Consider the following 20,064-nt stretch of genomic DNA (forward strand, 5'->3'; position numbering starts at 1 on the left):
TTTTTTTGTAAGCACTTTGCAAGGACTAGGAATATTTTACAGAGAGGTTATGTATCTGGTTTCTGCTCCAGACCTTGCAAGTGGCATGCTGGGAGAAGGATAAACATTACAGTAAGGAGTGTGGTCAGATTGATTCCATAGATGACAGGACTGCAGGTGAATTGACCTTACCTTCCACTGTAGTGTGAGGGAGCTTTTGGTTCTGTGAGACAACTTAGGTGGGAAAGGACATTCTGGTGCACAGCTGTGAGTGGTGAAAGTAATGGGTTCTGAGCAGGATCCCTTTAATGATTTGTTTGTTGTATATACCCTAAGAAAAACAAACACCATTAGGAGATATATCCTTACCAAACATACTGTTAAAGCTAAGTTTTGACTTTGCATTAAACAATACTAGTTATAGTAACTGCAATAACAGCAGCAGTTAGCAAAATATATAGTTCAGTGTTTATATATAATTTATAGGCATTTCCTAGTCTTGAGAATAAGTAAATAGCATAATAAAACAACCTCCAAAATTATGCTGAAGCTTTTATCTGAGGGGCACAGAGTTTATTGGGTCCCATTAAAAAAATACTGTATTTTGATAACATTATGTGCTTAGTACATGTCATGCTAGTATGTAGTATATGATTGAATTTTTTTTTAAGAGAACTGTAGACCAACCTTTTTTTTTTGCCTTTAGTTCTCTTTTGGGTCACAAAAGTGCATTTACTAATGTACTCCTATGACCCAGAGTCAGAATATAGCAGGCTACAGCCCTCTATATGCTGACAGCATAGAGTAGCGCTGCAGCCAGGAAAGATCCCGACAATATTGTTGGGATCCAACCGGCTGCCTGGTTGACAGCTGGCTATGCCTCTCTACAGCCAGAGCCAGCTGTGCCCGCTTCCTACCCTGTCCGTCCCTCTAATGAGCACTAGAGGAACAGAGAGGGGAGGGGGGGAATCTCTGCGGGGAGTGATGACTGACAGTCATCGATCTCTTCAGGGAGAACCATGAGCTGAGCGAGCAACGGTTTGTGATCACCCAGCTCTCGTTCTATAGAGCTAGTGTGTGACAGCTTCAGTGTCATGCACCAGCCTAAATTTGTAAGAGTACATGTTATTCCCCCAATAGTTCTCCTTTAATTTCACTGCCTTCATTAAAAAATTATTCCACATTTATATGCAAACCAAGCTGTCCAGCACAATTAACAGAGGTTGGGACAAACTGTGGACCTGCTGGGTGTACTGTGCCTACCACAGTTTCATGCTCATGGTTTAAATCTCCTTTTTTCTAAAAAAGCACGCCCAAGAATGGGAGGTGAGAAACTGTTACTACAGTGGGTGAGTGGGTGTTACTACCAAGTACACCGAGAAGTTCCAGTTTTGCCAAGGCTACTTTCATGATTAACGTTATCTTCTTTGTAAAGAAATATGGAAGCTGCTTCTTTTTTGGAGGTGTCATCCCAAACCGGGCTTCACTGCCTAAATAGTCACTGACCTTGAACAGACATGCAGTCACAGTGAAGTCATCCAAACTATCCTATATACTTGTTTTAGATCACCAGCCCACATAGCATTGGATCTAGGGATCTTGATAACCATTTTGGCTCCTTTAGCTTTAAAGGATGATCAGCAAAGGCAGCAGCCATCTTTCTATCCTCATAGGATCCCTTACATGGGGGAAGCACATTAACCTGTGCAGAAGGGATTTCATCACATGGATTTCTGCAGACATATAGCCTAATTCTCCCTTCCTTTATTACAGTATTTTAGCTTGGTATTTTATAGTTAAACAGTTCTTATTGGGTTGTAGTTCTAGTGTGCTTCATACACTTCACTTTATAACACATAGGTTGTTGTTTTTCTAGCCCAAAGCCAGAACACTATAACTCACCTGACATGGTAATCTGTTGCCGGCCTGAGGTCTTTCAAATGACATTCTAATTCTTCTCCACTGCAAGGACAAATTACATAACAAAAGAGAGTGATAAAAAGGTGGAAGCTAATATGGGTTTCTGTCCTACAACGTAACATTATCATCAATATAACGGACAAAGTAAGATAGTAAAGCACATCCATCTGCCTAGTCAGGACTTGAAAACAATCCTAATGCATGTAACAGGTTTATAAAAAGTACACAGAGTGAAGCTTTTATGAGATTTAAAGTGACATTAAACCCTCAGATTTTTAAACATAAAACAATACTGTAATGTGTGCCTTACTGTAATCCATGGTTGTTTCCCTTCTCTTTGCTGCTCTTCCTTTTAAATCTGTATCTGTTCTCATGCTCTGCAGAACTTCTGTTTTGCAGCAGACTGCCTTGTCTCAGGAATGGATACACGGTGTCTGTGTATAGGTTTGCATAGGCGTGTAACCTGAGCCAGCACTACAGGAAGAGGCCCTGAGCTAAAAAGGGATGTTCTCCCCAAGCATGAGAAGACATGAGGATTTAAAAGGAAGAGCAGCAAAGAGAAGGGAAACAACTATGGATTACAGTAAGGCACACATTACAGTATTGGTTTATGTTGAAAAATCTGAGGGTTTAATGTCACTTTAAGGCTAGACATATGGAGCTCAGCTCTAAATGACATTTAAGTATACTTTACAATGTATGAAATAAAAACTATGTACAGCAAACAAACTATAGAGGAGCAGTTGTCAGCTAATGACCTGCAGGGGAAGTTCAAAGTGTGCGCAGCCTTTACATACATACGGTGTGTGCTCTTTATTACTTTTATAGAAAGAAGGCATCACCAATATAATGGTTACCTAACATATGTTTCACAGTGGACTGCATTACCTGTAAATAATCTTGTACTTTCCATCTCTCCCTTTGTCTGATAATGCAACCTCGTAACTACAAGAATAAGAGAGGCCATTACTGGATTTCTCTCCGTTTGGATAGCCATTGGCAGGAGACCATGTCACTAAAGCTGTTCTTGACTGGATGTTAGAAACCTGAAAGGAAAAAAAAAAAAAAAAGGAAAATGCTTTTTTTTTATCCAATTGTAAAATGTACAATAGCCATATAATGCCAACTGTCTGGGGACTAGCCTACATTAATGGAGAAAGTGGTAAGGAGTTTTTCTTAGCAACAATGCATGGAGACGCTTTTTATTGTTAGAACAATTACAGATAGGAATTCTTTGTTTGTTTTAGACTAACCTTACTGGGGAGTTATGACTTTGGAACCATGAGAGGCACAAATGTTATCACAAGCCATAACTGACTGTGATCTGCAAGTAAGCAGTGATTACAATAGAATAATCGCAGTGGATGCAGCCAAACCAAGTGTAGGGTATTCAGAATCTACCTGCAACCTAAACTGACAATAACTGAAAATGTTTAGGAGTCTCTATTTTTATTTTACAAAAGGATTCAAGCAACCCAGCTCTGAGCAGAATTCTTTATTTTCTACATGAACAATGTACACGTGTCATATATGATGTTATCACAATGTGCCTATGAAGACATCATTTATATAGCACAGACATACAATATTCTGTTCTGCTTTACAGAGAACACTGATTTATTTAGCTCAGTCGCTTGCAATGTATGCTCCTGGCATAGTGCAGGACCAATCCGAATGAAATCTATTCACCCTAAACCAGTAGTAGTGTAGTGTGCTAAGGAGTCCCACATAACCATAGGAGGAACACAAACAGTCCATGAGGATAGTGTCCTTTGGGGGAACCAGACCATTATGTGGCTCTAGAACTTTCCATCATTATGATTATGGATTCTCTGCTAAAAGAACATGCCTCTTCCAGTCCAATATAAGTAACTGTTAGGTGCTTTGTGATGACTATATCTGTGTTTTATAAGCCTGCCAGCAGTTCTGAATTACCTCAAAAATTATGGCTTTCACCATGCATTTTTAAAGAGATTTTACAATTAAAATAAAGTGAAAAAAGAACGCCTGTCTGTTGCAGAGCTCCTCCAGGTATATGTACTTAAGCCGATTGTGGTTCCAGTTCCTAGGAGCATTTGCCCATTGTAGGCTTTTCTTATAGCTGGAGAAAGCCAGCAATACAACTGATTTAAAAAGCAGCTGTACATCAGAAGATGATTAGGTCCACTTAACATAAAGCAAACTATATTCTGAATTTTCTCTGAGCTCTTGATTCCAAATTGAAAAAATAAATAAAATAATAAGAAAACCTCGGTCTTTAAAACTCAAGAGATGGCTGTTCATCTTAAGAATGGTAATGCAGTGATTATGAAGACATTAATAATTTAAAAAGAGGAAATAGAAAATCCAAATAACAAGAAGCCAGTAAAACTGAAAGCTGCATCTTCATAGGAGAAATGAAAGTAAACAAACATCTACTGAAATATTTAATTGGCTTTGACGTACTGTGTGCGTGCTAAATTAAACCTTACATACGTGATTACTTCCAGAATCTTTATTTTTACAGTCCAATACATCTATTGTTCTTCTTGAAATGTATATCATAGATTTAAAAATTGCTCATTTCCAATGTCCATGTATGTGTGTATATTTGCCTTTGTGAAATGGAAGGTGACAAATGGGAGGCAAATCTTTGAGAATTCTTTGCTCCATTTAAATGGGAGTGTTTTGCAATATAAAAGTTTAATGTCACACTCTCTGGCACTTGGCTGCTAATATTCACACATTCACTATTCATCAACCAGGACTTTATTTAAAAATACTTTTTTTGCAGAGCCAGTGCTACCTGCTACGTAACTGCAGTTGTCTTTTAAAAATAATTATTACATCCTCCAACATCTTACATTTCCCAAGCAGTAATATATTAATTATAGCATAATAATAGCGTAACAACGCTACATACTTGTAGTACAGAGATTCTAGGTCAGTTCCCAGGAAGGTTACGACCAGCATAAAGTTTGTGTTTGCTTTGTTTTGGTTTCCTCCCCAAAAATATACTGTTTGGCTAAATGTTTTTTTTTTTAATTTAAACTGACCCTTCCTCAACCTTTTTACCTCGGAGGAACCCTTGAAATAATTTTCATCTCAAGAAACCCCTACTGAAAACTATTATAGCTACTACAGCTACAGTTCATGGTACATTGTTGTTATCAGTAAGTTGTAAATACAGAAAAGAATAAAGAATGTAGGGAACATAGGGTATCTGACACCCACAGTGGATAATGTCACACTTCCCTTCCCTATACAGTAAATCATTTTTAATAATTTAACTTAAAACTGTAGTGTCTCCTTACATTTATGATCAGTGGAGAAGTGACCCGGACATTGGTGGTCAGTGGAGAAGTGCCCCCTTACATTGGCGGTCAGTGGAAAAGTGCACCCTTACATTGGCAGTTAGTGGAAAAGTGCACCCTTACATTGGCGGTTAGTGGAAAAGTGCACCCTTACAATGGCTATCAGTGGAAAATTCCCCCTTTGCACTGGCTGCCAGTGGAGAAGTGACCCCCCTTACACTGATGGTCCATGGAGAAATAACTCTGACACTGATGGTCATTGGAGAAGTGCTCCTTACATTAGCGGTCAGTGAATAAGTCTCTCCTTATATTGGCTGCCAGTTGAGAAGTGCCGTTGTCGGTCCATGGAGAAGTGGCTCTGACACCAGTGATCATTCCATTGATCCATTGACAATTCCAATGATGGTCAGTGAATAAGTCTCTCCTTATATGTCAGTGTAAAAGTGAGCCTTTCATTGGATATCAGTGAAAACTTGCCCACTTAAAGTGTATGTAAAGCTTGAGCATTAAACTTCTCCTATTTTCTCCCTTTTGGTCTGTTAAACAAACCTTAAACCTTATAATGAAAGCTTTTCATTATATCTGTTTTATAAGTGCAAAACATACTTGTTGATCTTGCTAGAAAACCTGTGCAGTCAAAATATATACTGAGGAATTTATTGAAACTGGGACAGAATTTGGGGCAGTTGCCCATGGCAACCAATCAACATCTCTCTTCAGTTTGCTCAGGTAAGATTTGAAAATGAGACAAAGAAGCTGACTGGTTGCAGTACATACAGTATCTGCTCCAGAATTCGTCTGCTCCAGCTTTGATAAGTTCCCCTCTGTATGTTTATGACTTTACCGACCATAGAATTTGTAATTTTCTCCGCCAGTTCTGTGATTTACACAGCTCTGCCTTGCTCTCCATCCAGGCTGGAGGCCGAGGGGTTACAAAGGAAGGTGCATCGTGCAGATAATAACCATGTCACCTGCCTGGCTGTGCATGTCCAAATGCCTGAATCCCAAGCCTGAACAGAATCACAAATTCTGTTATATATTGATTTCAATTGCCTATCTAGCTGGTTGCATTGAGTTCTGTTTTAATGGTTTGTGTACCGCATGGCAGAATATGTTGGTGCCATGTAAATCAGTAAAATTAATGTTCAAATAGGAGAATAAATTTATTAATTGTTCACAAATGCACAATAGCATTAAAAGACCCACCATTAACTTCTCAATTCCTGAAAGCACCTCATGCAACTTCTTCACTTCTGGTTCATATTCTGCAACAGAAAACAGTCTTGGTCAGTAACTCAAGCCATTATTCTAGCATATTACAAATATTTTTTACTGAAATGGGGTTATATCCTGCTAGAAAAGTAAGCCATCTAAAAACACTGTAATCATATTATAAATACACTAAATGTTAACATTAAGGAGCTGGCATACAGAAATCCGTTCAGGGAGTCATGTCATTGTAAAAAAAATATATTAAAAAAATATCTGCTTTGTTATGCTGTGTGAAGGGAAACACATAACAAACATGTAGTTGGGGTTTTCTCAAATTTGACTGCAAACGTGGAAATACTTTTAAAGTGAAAGTTAAGGCAAACTCGCTTTTAAGCTTTGGAGTGGTGAAGTGATAGACCTCATGTAATGTTTTTATTGCTGTCCATTGGTTGACTATTGTCATTGAGACAGAAAGTGATGGGAAATTGTTTTAGAGATGTCTTTAGAGCAAGAAGTGAGGGAAAATCCTCCAGTTGGGACACCCGCCCCTCTTTCAAGTGGAACTAAAGTCTAGGGTACTTACCTCCATTTCAGTACTGCAATCTGTCGTCCCTACTAACTTCTCCGTCTGGGTTCGTAGTCTTCCACTATTTTGTGAGGCCAGTTTGGGATGACATAACTTCTGCGCACAGGGGTAAATTCATCCAGGCACCAAGGCAAACTAAGATTGTACATTGAGCTGTGCATGTACAGCTCAGCATACACTCTAAATAAATTTGCTAGCAGACAGGTAAGAGTCAAGCAGACAGGTAAGAGTCAATTATCACAGTATTGTCTACAATTAAAGCAATGTTTTTTTTAACTAAGATTCCACTTTAGGACTGGAATTCTGGTTATTTTGGAGGGATTTATTCTCATGTTCTGTTGTTTCTGCAGGCAGGAAGTGAAGGGAAATTTCTCTAGTGGGACACAGGCAGCAAAAAAAAAATGATGTGTTTTAGCCATTGCTTGATTTATGTAGATCTACAAAAAAAAAAAGTTTTAGCTTCTGTGTTTGTACTGGCTTCTTGTAATTCACTATACATCAGTATTCCGGTTGGAAGAGAGAGGGGCAGCACTATAAACAAATCAGGCTATCTTGTATTGCACAGGGGATGGGCTATGAATCCAACAAATGGAGCTTGCTGATTGGTGGAGAGAGCACAGAAATATTCTCATTAGCAAGAAGCTGTATGTATACTCTTCAGATACATCTCAGACCAAGCTGAATTGCTTTCACCACAGTGAGGAAAAGTAATGTCAGGGTCCTACCTGTGCTGTCTGCCAGAAGTGTTTAAATAAACTTTCAGAATAGAATTACACATCAAAATTAACACAGCGAAGGTAGGGAAGACAGAACCTTTCCATACTTTTACTTTAGTATTAATTAATCAGAATGAAAAAAAAACCGTAATTCTGCACTGCATAAAGCCAGTTATAAACTTTTTTTGAGAAGCAATATATTATTTGTCCATTAGAGGTCAGACAAGACCAAAGAATAAAACCTACATTCCCAATCAGGAATGATCAATTCAGCCAAAAAGCAAGCTATACAGGTGAAACTCGAATAATTAGAATATCGTGCAAAAGTAATTGCAGTAAGTGCTGCAAAAGGGGCCCAAACCAAGTACTGAGTATGTATGCATGCTTGTACTTTTCAGAGGTCCGATATTGTTCTATGTACAATCCTTGTTTTATTGATTGCATGTAATAATCTACTTTTTTGAGGTTGTGGATTTGGGGTTCTTGGGGTTTTCATGAGCTGTAAGCCATAATCATCACAATTATGACAAATCGCGGCTTGAACTATCTTGCTTTGCATGTAATGAGTCTCTCTCATATATTAGTTTCACCTTTTAAGTTGCATTAGTGAAATAAATGAACTTTGCACGATATTCTAATTATTCGAGTTTCACCTGTACATGTGTTTTATATCGAATTACAAACAATAGATGTGGTTTTATTTATCCTATTAGTGTGGGTAGCATTTGGGTAGTATTTTTATTATGTTGCTTTCACTTATATGAAACTAGACAATAAATCCTACATTTTGCCCCTTAAAAGTCTATAATAATAAAAGTAAACATGCAAATTTATATTATTTTTAACAACATTATTTGTATTATTATTATATTCTTTAAGGGCTGTAGTAGATGCAGCAACAGTAATTAAAATCTAACATATACAAAGCTATGATTTTCATACCTAATCACATGGCCTCATGTTGGGTAGTAAAATGTTTTAATAATAGATTACAAGCAGAGACCGTGACTTTCAGACTTCTGATATTTCACCCTGTGAGGCATCCACAATATGGAGGTCACAGTACTGTGAGGCCTTCTCACAGCTGGATAGGGGGGCTTTACAGGAAACTGTTGTAAATTATTTTCTTTTGAGTGGGGAGAAAATAATAGCACTAACCCCATAATTGTAATGGTTTAGCTTTTATCTTTTTTTCTAACAATTACAAAAATATAGCATTTAGGGTTTCAGTTCACTAATATTTTCCATGCACCAAACCTTTCATCAATTACTTATCCACAAACAATCCCATATGCCAGAAAGTCTTTCAAAATGAGTAAGCCAGATTTTCCTCTCTGGTCAGAAGTAAAACATCCCTTAGTATTCTATGCTCTCATTTCACATCATCATAGAGTGGAGCAGGGCAGTTCCATGAAAGCATTCAGGCAACTGTTAATGTTTAGAACTATGAAGCAGGACAAAAAGTGTGCTGGCCAATGGTCACTGTGGCTGCTGACATGGAAAATAATGCTGGATGTAATTAAAGTAGAACTATAGTAAATTTTTAAAATATAATATATTGTGCAGCACTGATTACACAATGCTTTCCCATTAATTCTAGCAGGCAAGTAAGTCCCTTTATGATGTGACCGCTTCTGAATTCATGGCATCACCGTCTCGCTCATGTTGCCCATGCTCATAAGGACTACGATATATGTTGATGAAACGGGTGGCATGACTATCAGCATTATCAGCTCTGATTGACAAGCTACTCCAATCAGAGGCTGGTCATGCCTATCCTGCTGAAGACTTTGGTGAATGTGGATTGGGGTTAATGGAGCGGCCGCAGGTCACAGGACAAATGACATCAGCAACCAGCAGAATGTAGGAGAGGGAGCGCACAAGACAGAGCTACTTATAAAGCTGCAAGTAATACTTTAAATTTAAAAGAATATTGCTTATTGTCATTTTTGGAGTTGATAAAAACAGTATAATGTTAAATAAATAGTCCATATTATTCCTTTTTTCATATTGGCGACTGAATAGATAGAAAGGCCACAATCAAGATTACAGTACCAGTACCGGGACCGTTTAAACAAGTGAGCAATGGCAGCTCCCATATTTCTATCTTCACAGGTGCACTTTAAATAAAACATGTCGGCTCCTATTGTTGGACTCTACTGAAAATGCTAGTTGCCTAGTGGTCATGGTGATCTTCTGGCTTCAATACTATGAGTCACTGACCCAAATCAAGTAGGTAGATAATGGCTTCTTACTTTCCTTGGCCTTTTTTGATCTTCATATTTGCTTCAGGTAAGTGACTTCAGAAATATCAGTGAACATGACAGACAAGCAAGTGCTGTTTTCATAACAGCAGCAATGGGAGCCCCTTTATTTTCCTGATGAATTTACTTCAACAGAGAAAAAGCCATACTGCATGTTTCATAATGAAATTACCAATAACAAAGCAAATATTGATGCCTTATAACTGCATACTTTTGGTTGAGACTTTAGAAGGCCTACTTTAGGTAGATAAAACAGACAAATATAGTAAAGTGCATGTAAACCCAAGCACCACAATCTCATATAAACTGTAACATGTTAAAGAAATGTCAAAATTATTTTCCATATTTTGACATTTCGGCTCCACGCCCTGTTGACAATGCTCTGTTCCTGTGCCTTGTTTACTCCTGTTTACTTTCCTGTATTGTCATGATCATCTTGTCGCTTAGGCTTCCAATTGAGACTACCAGTGCCTGTTACACAGGCAAGGTCCACTGTTTTTTTTATGTGATTACGTTGAGTTTATTAGATACAGGTGACCCAATGTGTTTCTACCCACCCTATGTGGCGTGCTATTTTAGTGGGGTTGGTGTTGGTTCACAATTATCAGCTATGACTAAGGCTGAATAAGGCAGAAATGCATCAGCTGTTTTTTGTACAGTTGTGTATGAAAGAAAAATTAGATTTTCTTTGGAAGAGCATCATGCGCTGGTTCTGCAGTTTTTTTATGGTCCACTGTTGTCACCCACCCTGGAAAATACCATGTAGCTATTGTTGGAATGCAAGCATGTAGACCGGAAGAGCCTACAAAAAGGCTTCAAGAAGTCAGATGCAACAAAGGAAGAAATTCTAAGCACATAGAAGAGGAAATTAATTCCAACCAACAGAACCAGGTTTTGCTGAATGATGTAGGCTCTCCTAAATTAATTTTTTAATTAATAATATTAATCCACAGAGTCCGAGATGGAGGACTGAACTACATAGAAATTTTATCCTGGGCACAAAAATAGGAGAAAAGAAAAGCGAAGGTGGTGCCAAAAGGAACCAATAATTTTATAGAGGTCATTTGTTAGAGCAGTCTGGAGAATAAAAGCAGGAACCTGGCTGAGAACTGTAAGCAACAGTTTGTTTCCTCCAATTAATTTAATAACTGTACACAGCATATACAAATAAAAATATACTTCAGTACCGGTACTCAAGCCAGGTGGTGAGGTGTTGGTTGTCAAAACCAAACATTGGCACATGCTCAAACAAGTTACTTGCCAAGAGGTCTAAATTCAAGCTTAACTTCAGGTAGATAAATATATTTTTTTAAAAGCTGAGCTCCGGTATATAATATTTCTGGGGCTACAGCACCAGTCACATGGGTCACACTGCAGGAGAGAACAAGTGAGCAGAGATAATGATTTATCAGTGTGTTACTACTCATGAATCGTCTGATCTGCAGGTGGGGAGGGGATACCACTGTATACCATAATGCTCCACAACTCCAATCACACTCCAGTGACGGACTACAATGTTAATAGATATTAGTAAACTAAACGCAAGATTGTAGTCCATCACATGAGCGAACATGGAGCGGTGGCTACTTTACAACACACACAGGGACCATGTGGGGAACAAAAGTAGCCACCCTCCAGAAGGAAGGACAGTGTCAGCATGAATTCAAAAATGATTTAAAGCCCATTTCCACCTTTGCAGAGGTATTTTAAAAAAAAACATGACAGCAATGTTCACTGAGTAGACATGAAGCAGGAATATGCAGTTGCTGTACATAAACACAGAAACTAAAATGTTTACTTGGCTTTCCTCTTCATCTCCTCATGAAAATGGCTCTGTTTTCTGCAAGCAAAGTGTGTATATTACAACTGAGCTCTATGCCCCCTCCCCCACCGACACCCCCCCAGGACAGTGTATTATGTGCAAAGGTAGAGCTGGTGTTTAGTGATCGTGCTGCTCAGAATCACAGGGAGGGGACGAGCTGTTTACAGCCTACTTTACAATCTGACCCCGGTGTCAGAATAAGTTTCCTAAGGAGAAAATATTGGATTTTTAGGATTCAGGCCTAAGAAAAAGTTCATTAAAAAAATGAAGAAAGCCTGCAATGTGAGTCATGAAAATGTGCACATGTATACATCATCACTGCACCTCTACATTACCACAATAAATGTTAATCAATTACAAAGGTGGAAATGGACTTAAAGGCTTTACACAAATAAGTTATGTTTTTCGTAATAGTTGAACTTTAAAGGGTTATTAAACCCTTGCATGGTTGGACTCGATGGACTCAGGTCTTTTTTCAACCTGACTAACTATGTAACTATGCATGTTTTTGTATATATCTACTGCTAGCAAGCAGTAGATATATGCAAAACAATAAAAACAAAAACTTTTTCAAAAGGGTTAATACTTACCTGTGTCTCTGCTGCGTGCTCCCGTCCGAACATGTGAACATTTCTCAAGCGGCCACAAAGGATCTTGGGGCGGGCTTCTGCGCAGTTCAGATGTTCGGCCAGGAGATGAGGAGAGACACAAGGTAAGTATATTAAGCAGCGTGCACCCACACAGACTCCGTGGGACATCAGAGAAGAGGAGGACAGAGGAGTCAGCGCTGGATCGGAGACCCACACCAGCGCTGGAGGGTTAGCATCATTTAAGGTAGGTCCTTACATGAGCACTGTGGGGGGGGTTTTGGCCTTAATGTCACTTTAAATACATAGAGACCTCCAGCCGAATAACACAAAATGGACCCACAAAAAAGCACGCACGTTAAGGGAAGCTATAAGCATGGGCACAAGAGAAGCCTGTGCCGTATTTACATTGAATATAGGATTACTACAATTACATCACAAACTCGTGGCATCTCCTCACCCATCCAATTGTTTTCAATTTGTAATAGACTGTATCTATATTTTTTACCATTTCATGGCACCAGTAGGTGTTGGAGACGAGGGCTCTTTTTTAGAGCACTGGTACATACTAGAAGTTGTCCACTAGATGGAACTATACGTCTTGTTAATATATTTCCATCAATCAAAAGAACAAAATATATGTTATAGAAACCCATCAAGAGAGACGTTTGTGGCTTACCATGGCTGTCCACTTCTACCTAAAATGCTAGTTGCTTGGCTTTCACACCAATGTTTTGGCTCCTGAGTCACTGACCCAGAACAAATGAGGAAATCTGACTTTTCTTTTAATTGCTCTGTGCTGGTCTTAGGGTCTTTGACTCCTAAGTAATTAAAGTTGAATTCTGGGCTAAGTAAACACATTATGATACTTGCAGTGGAACCCGTCTGAATTCCAAAGGTAAATGGTAATTTTATATAGGGATAAAGACAAAAAGAGCATTTAAACCTTGTAGTGAGCGTGTGGACTATGCAAGCATACTTTTTTTTCAACTTAAAGGAGAACTATAGGGAGAGTGAAATACACTCATCCCCATAGTTAGAGCCAAGGTGTGACACTGCAGCTGTCACATGTCGGCTCTATAGATCAAGAACTGAGCGATCACAAACTGCTGATAGCTCAGTTCACGATCTTCTCCCTGCAGAGAACAGTGACTGTCAGTCACTGCTCCCCACAGGGATTCCTCCCTCTCCTCTCTGTTCGCCCAGCGCTGACTGGAGGAACAGACAGGGGAGGGGGCAGGCACAGCCGGCTCTGGCTATAGAGAGGCAGAGACGGCTGTCAATCATGTAGCGGAGTGGATTCTGACAATATTGTGGGGATCGGTCCTGTCTGCATTGCGGCTCTGCACTGCCAGCATATAATGGGCAATAGCCCACTATTTGCTGAGTTTTGGGTCACAGGAGGACATTAGTAAATGTTCTCCTGTGACCCAAAAGAGAACGCCAAAAAAGTTTGGCCATAATTCTCTTTTAATCTAGGGTTCAGCTTTAATCCAGTCAGGGAAAAGCTTGTCCATATTTATTTTATGACAGTTGTACTCTAAAGCCCACCTGCAGCCAAAATGTAATTTTAGATAAGACAGTAGAAAGGGTCAGAGCCTTTGTCAGGTTTTTATTACCATCTGTGACTCAGAGACTTTTCCTCAATTCCTGTCAAGAGAGCAACTTTCCTCTAAAAGGGATACAGAAACAACAAAAACACATTTACAGCAGAGTGAGGAAAGGTCAGAACTTCTGAAAATGTTCTGTTGCTGGTGGCAATGTTGTGTCTTGGTGGCAATCAAATCCCTAATTTCCTGTAAGGGCATCATATGAGAGGAAGCGAAGGAAAATTTCCACAATGGGGATGCAATTAAAAAATGATGACTTGACAGGAAATGTAACTCTGGGATGGGATATCCCAAGTTTGGGATAGAGAAACATGACAGGTTTTCTGGTTGTGCTAAGGTGGACATGGAGAAGAAAAATGCAGCTGATTTCCAAATATGATGTGTTAAAAAACAGACTAATAAGTAGGTTTACAAGGCAAACAAATGCCTGGTTCTAAAAGAAACAAAAGTGGGTGTATTGGAATAAATCCATATCACACAACTGTAAATAGCATACATTTTAGAATCTATGAGACAAAGTCCAATATGAAGGTGTTTAAAGTGTGTGAAGTTTAGCACAGCGATTGATTCAATTCATGTTACTGTCATAACAGTTGATTGTACAGCTATACATGATAGGGATCTCCGAACATTTTTGTACAAAATATCCAGGACAATTGTCAGTCCCCAGTTGCTGCCTCTGATGGCACAACGCTAGTTATTGCTCTCTATCAACTCCTTCCATTTCTGTGCAGTGGGTGCTTAGATATTACACACGGCAATATTATTTACCACCCAGGGTCAGTTGCAGACAAAGACAGAATTTTAATTATTGCCCTTCAACCTATGACCATAGGTCTTTGTGTCCTTATCATTTTGACTGTCAACATACATAAAATGTATTGTATATGTAATACCATATAATTGTTAATCTTTTTAGAGTTTACATAAGGAAGAAAATTGACAATAAAACCAATGCCAGCCTGGCACTCCTATGTAGCAACATATGCAGGCTTAAAATCCTCACCCGACAGCAGAACGAATGCCATTTATTCTACTACGGCATTTCACCTTACATTTGAAAATCCCCAGCCATAGAACTGGATAGGGAATAGTTCCACAGTACATAGGGACTTGCTTTGAGAAGTGGAAGGAAAGAGAAAAATAACATGTCTGAAGTGTTTAACCATACACAGCCATGATCAGTATTAAAATTAGAAAGTGTCAAAGTATTCTTAACAGACCACTAACACTGTGTTAGCTGCCAGCAAGCAGACGAGTTTCCGCACTGTGTGTGTCTGCTGTGATCATTGCGTCTACGCCAGTGATTCACAGAAACCAGGTTTACTGAAAGGTTGGGATTCAGTAATGACAAAATTAAAATCATGGTACGTGTGGTCCTCTACTTTCCCAGCTGCAGACGTCTCTGGAACGGCATGGAATACATTTACCAGGGACAGTCCCAGCCTAATGACAACACACACTATTCTGCCCACAACTCTCTCCTATCCCCTGCCTGTCTAGTAGGTTAAGAGTGTGCAGGAGGTGAGAGAGAGGGTATATGTGAGTGTGTTTTGTGCACATATGTACATTATGCGACTGTGACACAGGAGCAATACTGGAAAGGGTGGCAGTTACTGTAAAGCAGGGGTGGGCAACTCCGGCCTTCCAGCTGTTGTGGAACTACAAGTCCCATGAGACATTGCAAGACTGACAGTTACAGTCATGACTCCCAGAGGCATGTTGGGATTTGTAGTTAAAGCACAGCTAGAGCTGCCTACCCCTGCTGTAAAGGCTCAATTTATAGGGTGACACTGACTGTTAATAGACATCGCATGAGGTGACACTCAGAAGAAGAGACTCTCATAAAAATGAATCTACATTTCAATAAAAAATAGTTGCTATTGGGCAGGACAAATGGATCACTGCATTTATGAATTATAATATTTAGAATCCCTGTAATAAGATTCTTGTGATTTATTTCACTTAGTATATTGGTTTTCCCTTTTTTAGAAAAAAGCAGAGAAGTATTTATCTGCACCCTATGTACATTTAAAACATTTCACGGAACAAATGATCTACAGCAGTGTTTCTCAACCGATGGGCTGTGGCCCTTCCTGCCGGCCACTGCGTCACAGCTGTCAAGTCTTTACAGAGTTAGTGGTTATTGCTTATACCTGGCCATCTTGTAGGTACTGATTGTTTTCCCTCCTGCTGGCCCACATTTTGAAAGCTATTGCGGTCTGTCACGGTCTGTTTACACTTACAGGGTTATTCACAAAGCTGCCGAAGGTGGCCGAGTGAATAACGGAGCCGAAGTGAACAGAGCTATTCACTCCGGCTCAGTGCGGTTTTTTCATTTGCGCGGGGACAAGGTGTTTTTCCATGGGGGACCCTGGAAAAGCACCCTCCCAGCCTGGTGTGGCGGGGGGAGGTCGCTTGCAAGGCTTGCAATGTGGGGTTCCTCCTTAAAATTTCTACCAGATCTAAAGGGCCTGGTATGACTTTGGGGAGAACCCTACGCATTTTTTTTCTTTTGTACTTGGGGTCCCTCCCAACATTTCTACCAGGCCTAAATGTTTTTTTTTCTTTTATTTACTTGTAATTTTTTTATTCTGCTTGGGTAGTGAGGCTGCATTCGGCTATTAAAGGAGAACTATGGGGTTAAGGCTTTTCCCCATAGTTCTCCTTAGGGTAACGTGAGGACACAAATTAGCGTCCTCCCGTCACCCTAGGCTCAGTATACCGCGAGCTGTAGCTCACGGTATACTGAGACGCCGCAGTATAACCCGAGCTGCTGCTCGCGGTATACTGAGACGCCGCAGCTGAAGCAGATCCCGACAATTATGCCGGAATCCGCCCAGCTAGGTGACTGACAGCTGGCTCTGCCTATCTAGAGGCAGAGCCAGCTGTACCCGCCCCCTCCCCCGTCCGATCCGCCAGTCAGTGCTGGCGGATCGGAGAGGGGAATCGAGAGGTGAGCGAACGCCGGTATGTGTTCGCTCACCTCCCGATCTACTGAGCCAACCTGTGACAGTCTCATTGTCACAGATCGGCTAGAACTATGAGGTGAGTGAAAAGCACTCACCTCATAGTTCTGCTTTAACTCACTGCCATTCAGTCCCTATGAGAATAGTGAGAACGACAGCGAGTAAACTGCTGGAGGTTCGGCCCAGCCGAACCAGATGTTGGACTGGCTGAGTTGAACGGCTCCTTCACTTCAACTAAGCTGAGCATGTTCGGCTGAACCGAGCTGATGTAAGGCTGAAATCAGCCATGCAGGGCAGAAGTGCAGGGCAGAAGTGCAGGGCAGAAGTGAATAGCCGAACTGCGTTCAGCTGACTTTACTTTGGCCTGTTTACACCCTCTAAGTGTAAACAATCAGCATCGGCTCTGTTTTCTGTGACAGCCGTCAGTCATCAGTCAGTACCTATAGAACGTGGCCACAAATAAACAATAATTATCAGTCCCGCAAAGTCTGACAGCTGTCAATCTGTGGTCTGGCAGAAGGAAGGCTGCAGTGGAAGACCCAGGACTGCTTGAGAGGAGCTTCATCGCCGAGTGCGTGAAAAGCCACCTGTTCTATCTGGAGCAGCCTGCGTGGAATCAGGGGTTTCTGGCATCCTAAAACAGCAGCACAGAAGGGGGAGTTTCTGATATCTTAACACAGCAGTAGGCAAGTTGTAAATGTAATTAGTAATGCAAGGTGCTCAGGTGTGAAGCACTGAAAAAGGGGTGATTTTGCTGTAAATTACAAGTTGCTGCATTGCTACGGATTAAATTCTTGGTGCTAGTGTAGGGACTGGGGATTACTGGAGAAAGGTATTGAAGGGGATGGATGCTTTTAAAGGAATAGTCTGATTACTTATTGTTAAATTTACCGGGCCCTGGTCTGACAAAGGTTGAAAACTGCTGATGTACATAATCTGAAGAGGGCATATAACACATTTTTCCAGCTACTTCTTCACAGACAAATTTTTATAAAGAAACCTTTCCATTGATGCAGCTGTAATTCAAATAGGCAGGTGTAAACAGGTTTAAAGGTTATTTATTTGAGGTGATGCAACATCTTTCCTGCGTGAGCCTGTGCTTCCATTTGGAGGTGAACAATCTCGTTATTGTTTTTAAACTCTTTTTGCCACATGTACAGCACTCAACTTGACTTGTAGCCAGATGCAAAGGAATGAGAGCAGTTGTAAGAGTTCAAAACGCAAGAGCCAAGACAATGATCACATAGCACAATAAAATTACCTCTTCCCAAATTGTGCCCTGATCAACCTTAAGCACTTCACTGACGTAAGCAGCATTGATGTACGATATGAAAGGAGTGCAGACCTCGTCTGTGTGCTCCTATGAGTGCATGCTTATTATGTTTACCAATACTTCAGTTAAAAATGTATCAGTAGGGCATGCTGAACACAGCTGTGTAGTTAGTAGCAAGCTTTGCCTGCTGAAGTGGCTTCAACCTGAAACGTAAGGGTACTGCAGTCTCTCTGCACGGTTATGCCATAAAGTGACTTGTCTGAAACTTAACACTGAAGTGTACTAATTCACTTTACTTTTACTAGTCTGAACCATTGAATTTGCAGACATGCTTGTTTATTCATAATTGTGCCCAACCTACTGTGCCAAAACCTACACTGAATGGGTCCTATTTATTTAGATATGGCAGACAAGTAGAAGACAAAGCAGAGTTAAAATGCACAGTAATAAAATGTGGCTTTCATGTATTGTTTTACTTGATGAAGTTATGTAACAGGGTGATTTGTTAGTGGGTTTTTTATTGAGAGAGAAAGAAATGTGTACTTATTAAGTTGTCTGAAACAAACCCAGCAGTCTGGGGAAGTAAGGCTTGGGCTACCCTGGCAACTAAACTGTTTTAGTACAGAGATATTAAAAGTGGACCTGAATGCAAAAAGTGAAGACCATCTAGAAATGTTAATTGTGTTTAAGCCATACCCTAAAAAAATATATATTTTGTCTTGAATCCCTACTTAAAATAGTAGTGCATTTCCTGTGCCTTAAGCTTAATAGGTGTATAAATGCAAGATCGTCTAAAGCACTGGTGGGCAACTCTGGCTCTCCAGCTGAACTTGAGCTACAAATCCAAAACATGCCTCTGCTTCTGGGAGTCATGTCTGTAACAGTCAGTCTTGCAAAGCCTCATGGAACTTGTAGTTCCAGAATAGCCAGAGGGCCGGATTTACCCACCCCTGATGTAAAACATTGCTGTATTTGACTTATACGAGACAGAGTTTCAAGATATGGAGCAATATTTGGTTCTGTCACTACTGTGCTGCTCACCATTCTCCTTGCTGGACTTTGTGGTTAAGATAATATTTTAATACACAAAATAACTAAGCAGCTTGCAAATTAATTATATATAACCTTTTTCATGAAAAGGGTATTTCTTTAAATAAATAATTCACAACACAAATTAGGCTAAATATTTTTACTGAATTAATGCTTTATTGATTTAGTTAAGGCGTTTTACCCAGAAAATGCTAGCACAGTATCGCACACTGGAAGGGCCTTTATGTTTGATCTAAGTTTGATTTTTTAGTGTGGGTTACAAAATGAATATAAGCATAGTTAAATGATATTTAGATCCATCTGCGGATTATTTCCAGTACTATATTTCCTTCTCATGTAGTGAGTCCATCCATTTACTTCCACTTCACTTCCCCTTTACGATCTCTGGCTCTTTGGAATTTAGCCTACAATTTACTGTCTCACCTCATTTTGATATCTTTGGTACAGTGAATGTATTATTCAGCAATTATCCTCCTACGCCCTCAAACTAATAAGTTCCACCTGCTTCTTTTCTCTATATTAATGAAGTCAGCGAGGCACGCAAATGTTAATGTTATCTTTTGGTATATTCTTTGAGATCTGTGTGTGTACTTCTTTTATTTATATACCATCTGAATATTTTTCCTTTGCCATATACATGTACACAATGTGCTTTTAAATGTAAAGTAGTACTAAAGGCTGGACATTTTTTTATCATAATGCATTCACTGCACTAGGGTATAAACTCCCAGTACCTTTTTCTGTCGCTCGCCCCCCCCCCCCCCCCCTTACCTTTGCTTGAAA

The 20,064-nt window shown here is 39.8% G+C and overlaps 1 protein-coding gene across 1 annotated transcript in view; it reads right to left on the reverse strand.

The window, feature by feature from the left end:
• Window positions 1-20,064, reverse strand: part of FNDC3B (fibronectin type III domain containing 3B) — a 297,291-nt gene that overhangs the window by 92,201 nt on the left and 185,026 nt on the right. Inside the window, exons 7-10 of the mRNA XM_018553783.1 lie at window positions 6,399-6,457; window positions 2,788-2,945; window positions 1,882-1,941; window positions 172-310 (exon numbers count right to left, since the gene is read on the reverse strand). Coding sequence (XP_018409285.1) covers window positions 172-310; window positions 1,882-1,941; window positions 2,788-2,945; window positions 6,399-6,457 — 416 coding nt within the window. The remainder of the gene's footprint in view (window positions 1-171; window positions 311-1,881; window positions 1,942-2,787; window positions 2,946-6,398; window positions 6,458-20,064) is intronic.

This window comes from Nanorana parkeri, unplaced genomic scaffold (assembly GCF_000935625.1).
Source record: "Nanorana parkeri isolate BGI_ZX_2015 unplaced genomic scaffold, ASM93562v1 scaffold129, whole genome shotgun sequence".
Lineage (NCBI taxonomy): Eukaryota > Metazoa > Chordata > Amphibia > Anura > Dicroglossidae > Nanorana > Nanorana parkeri.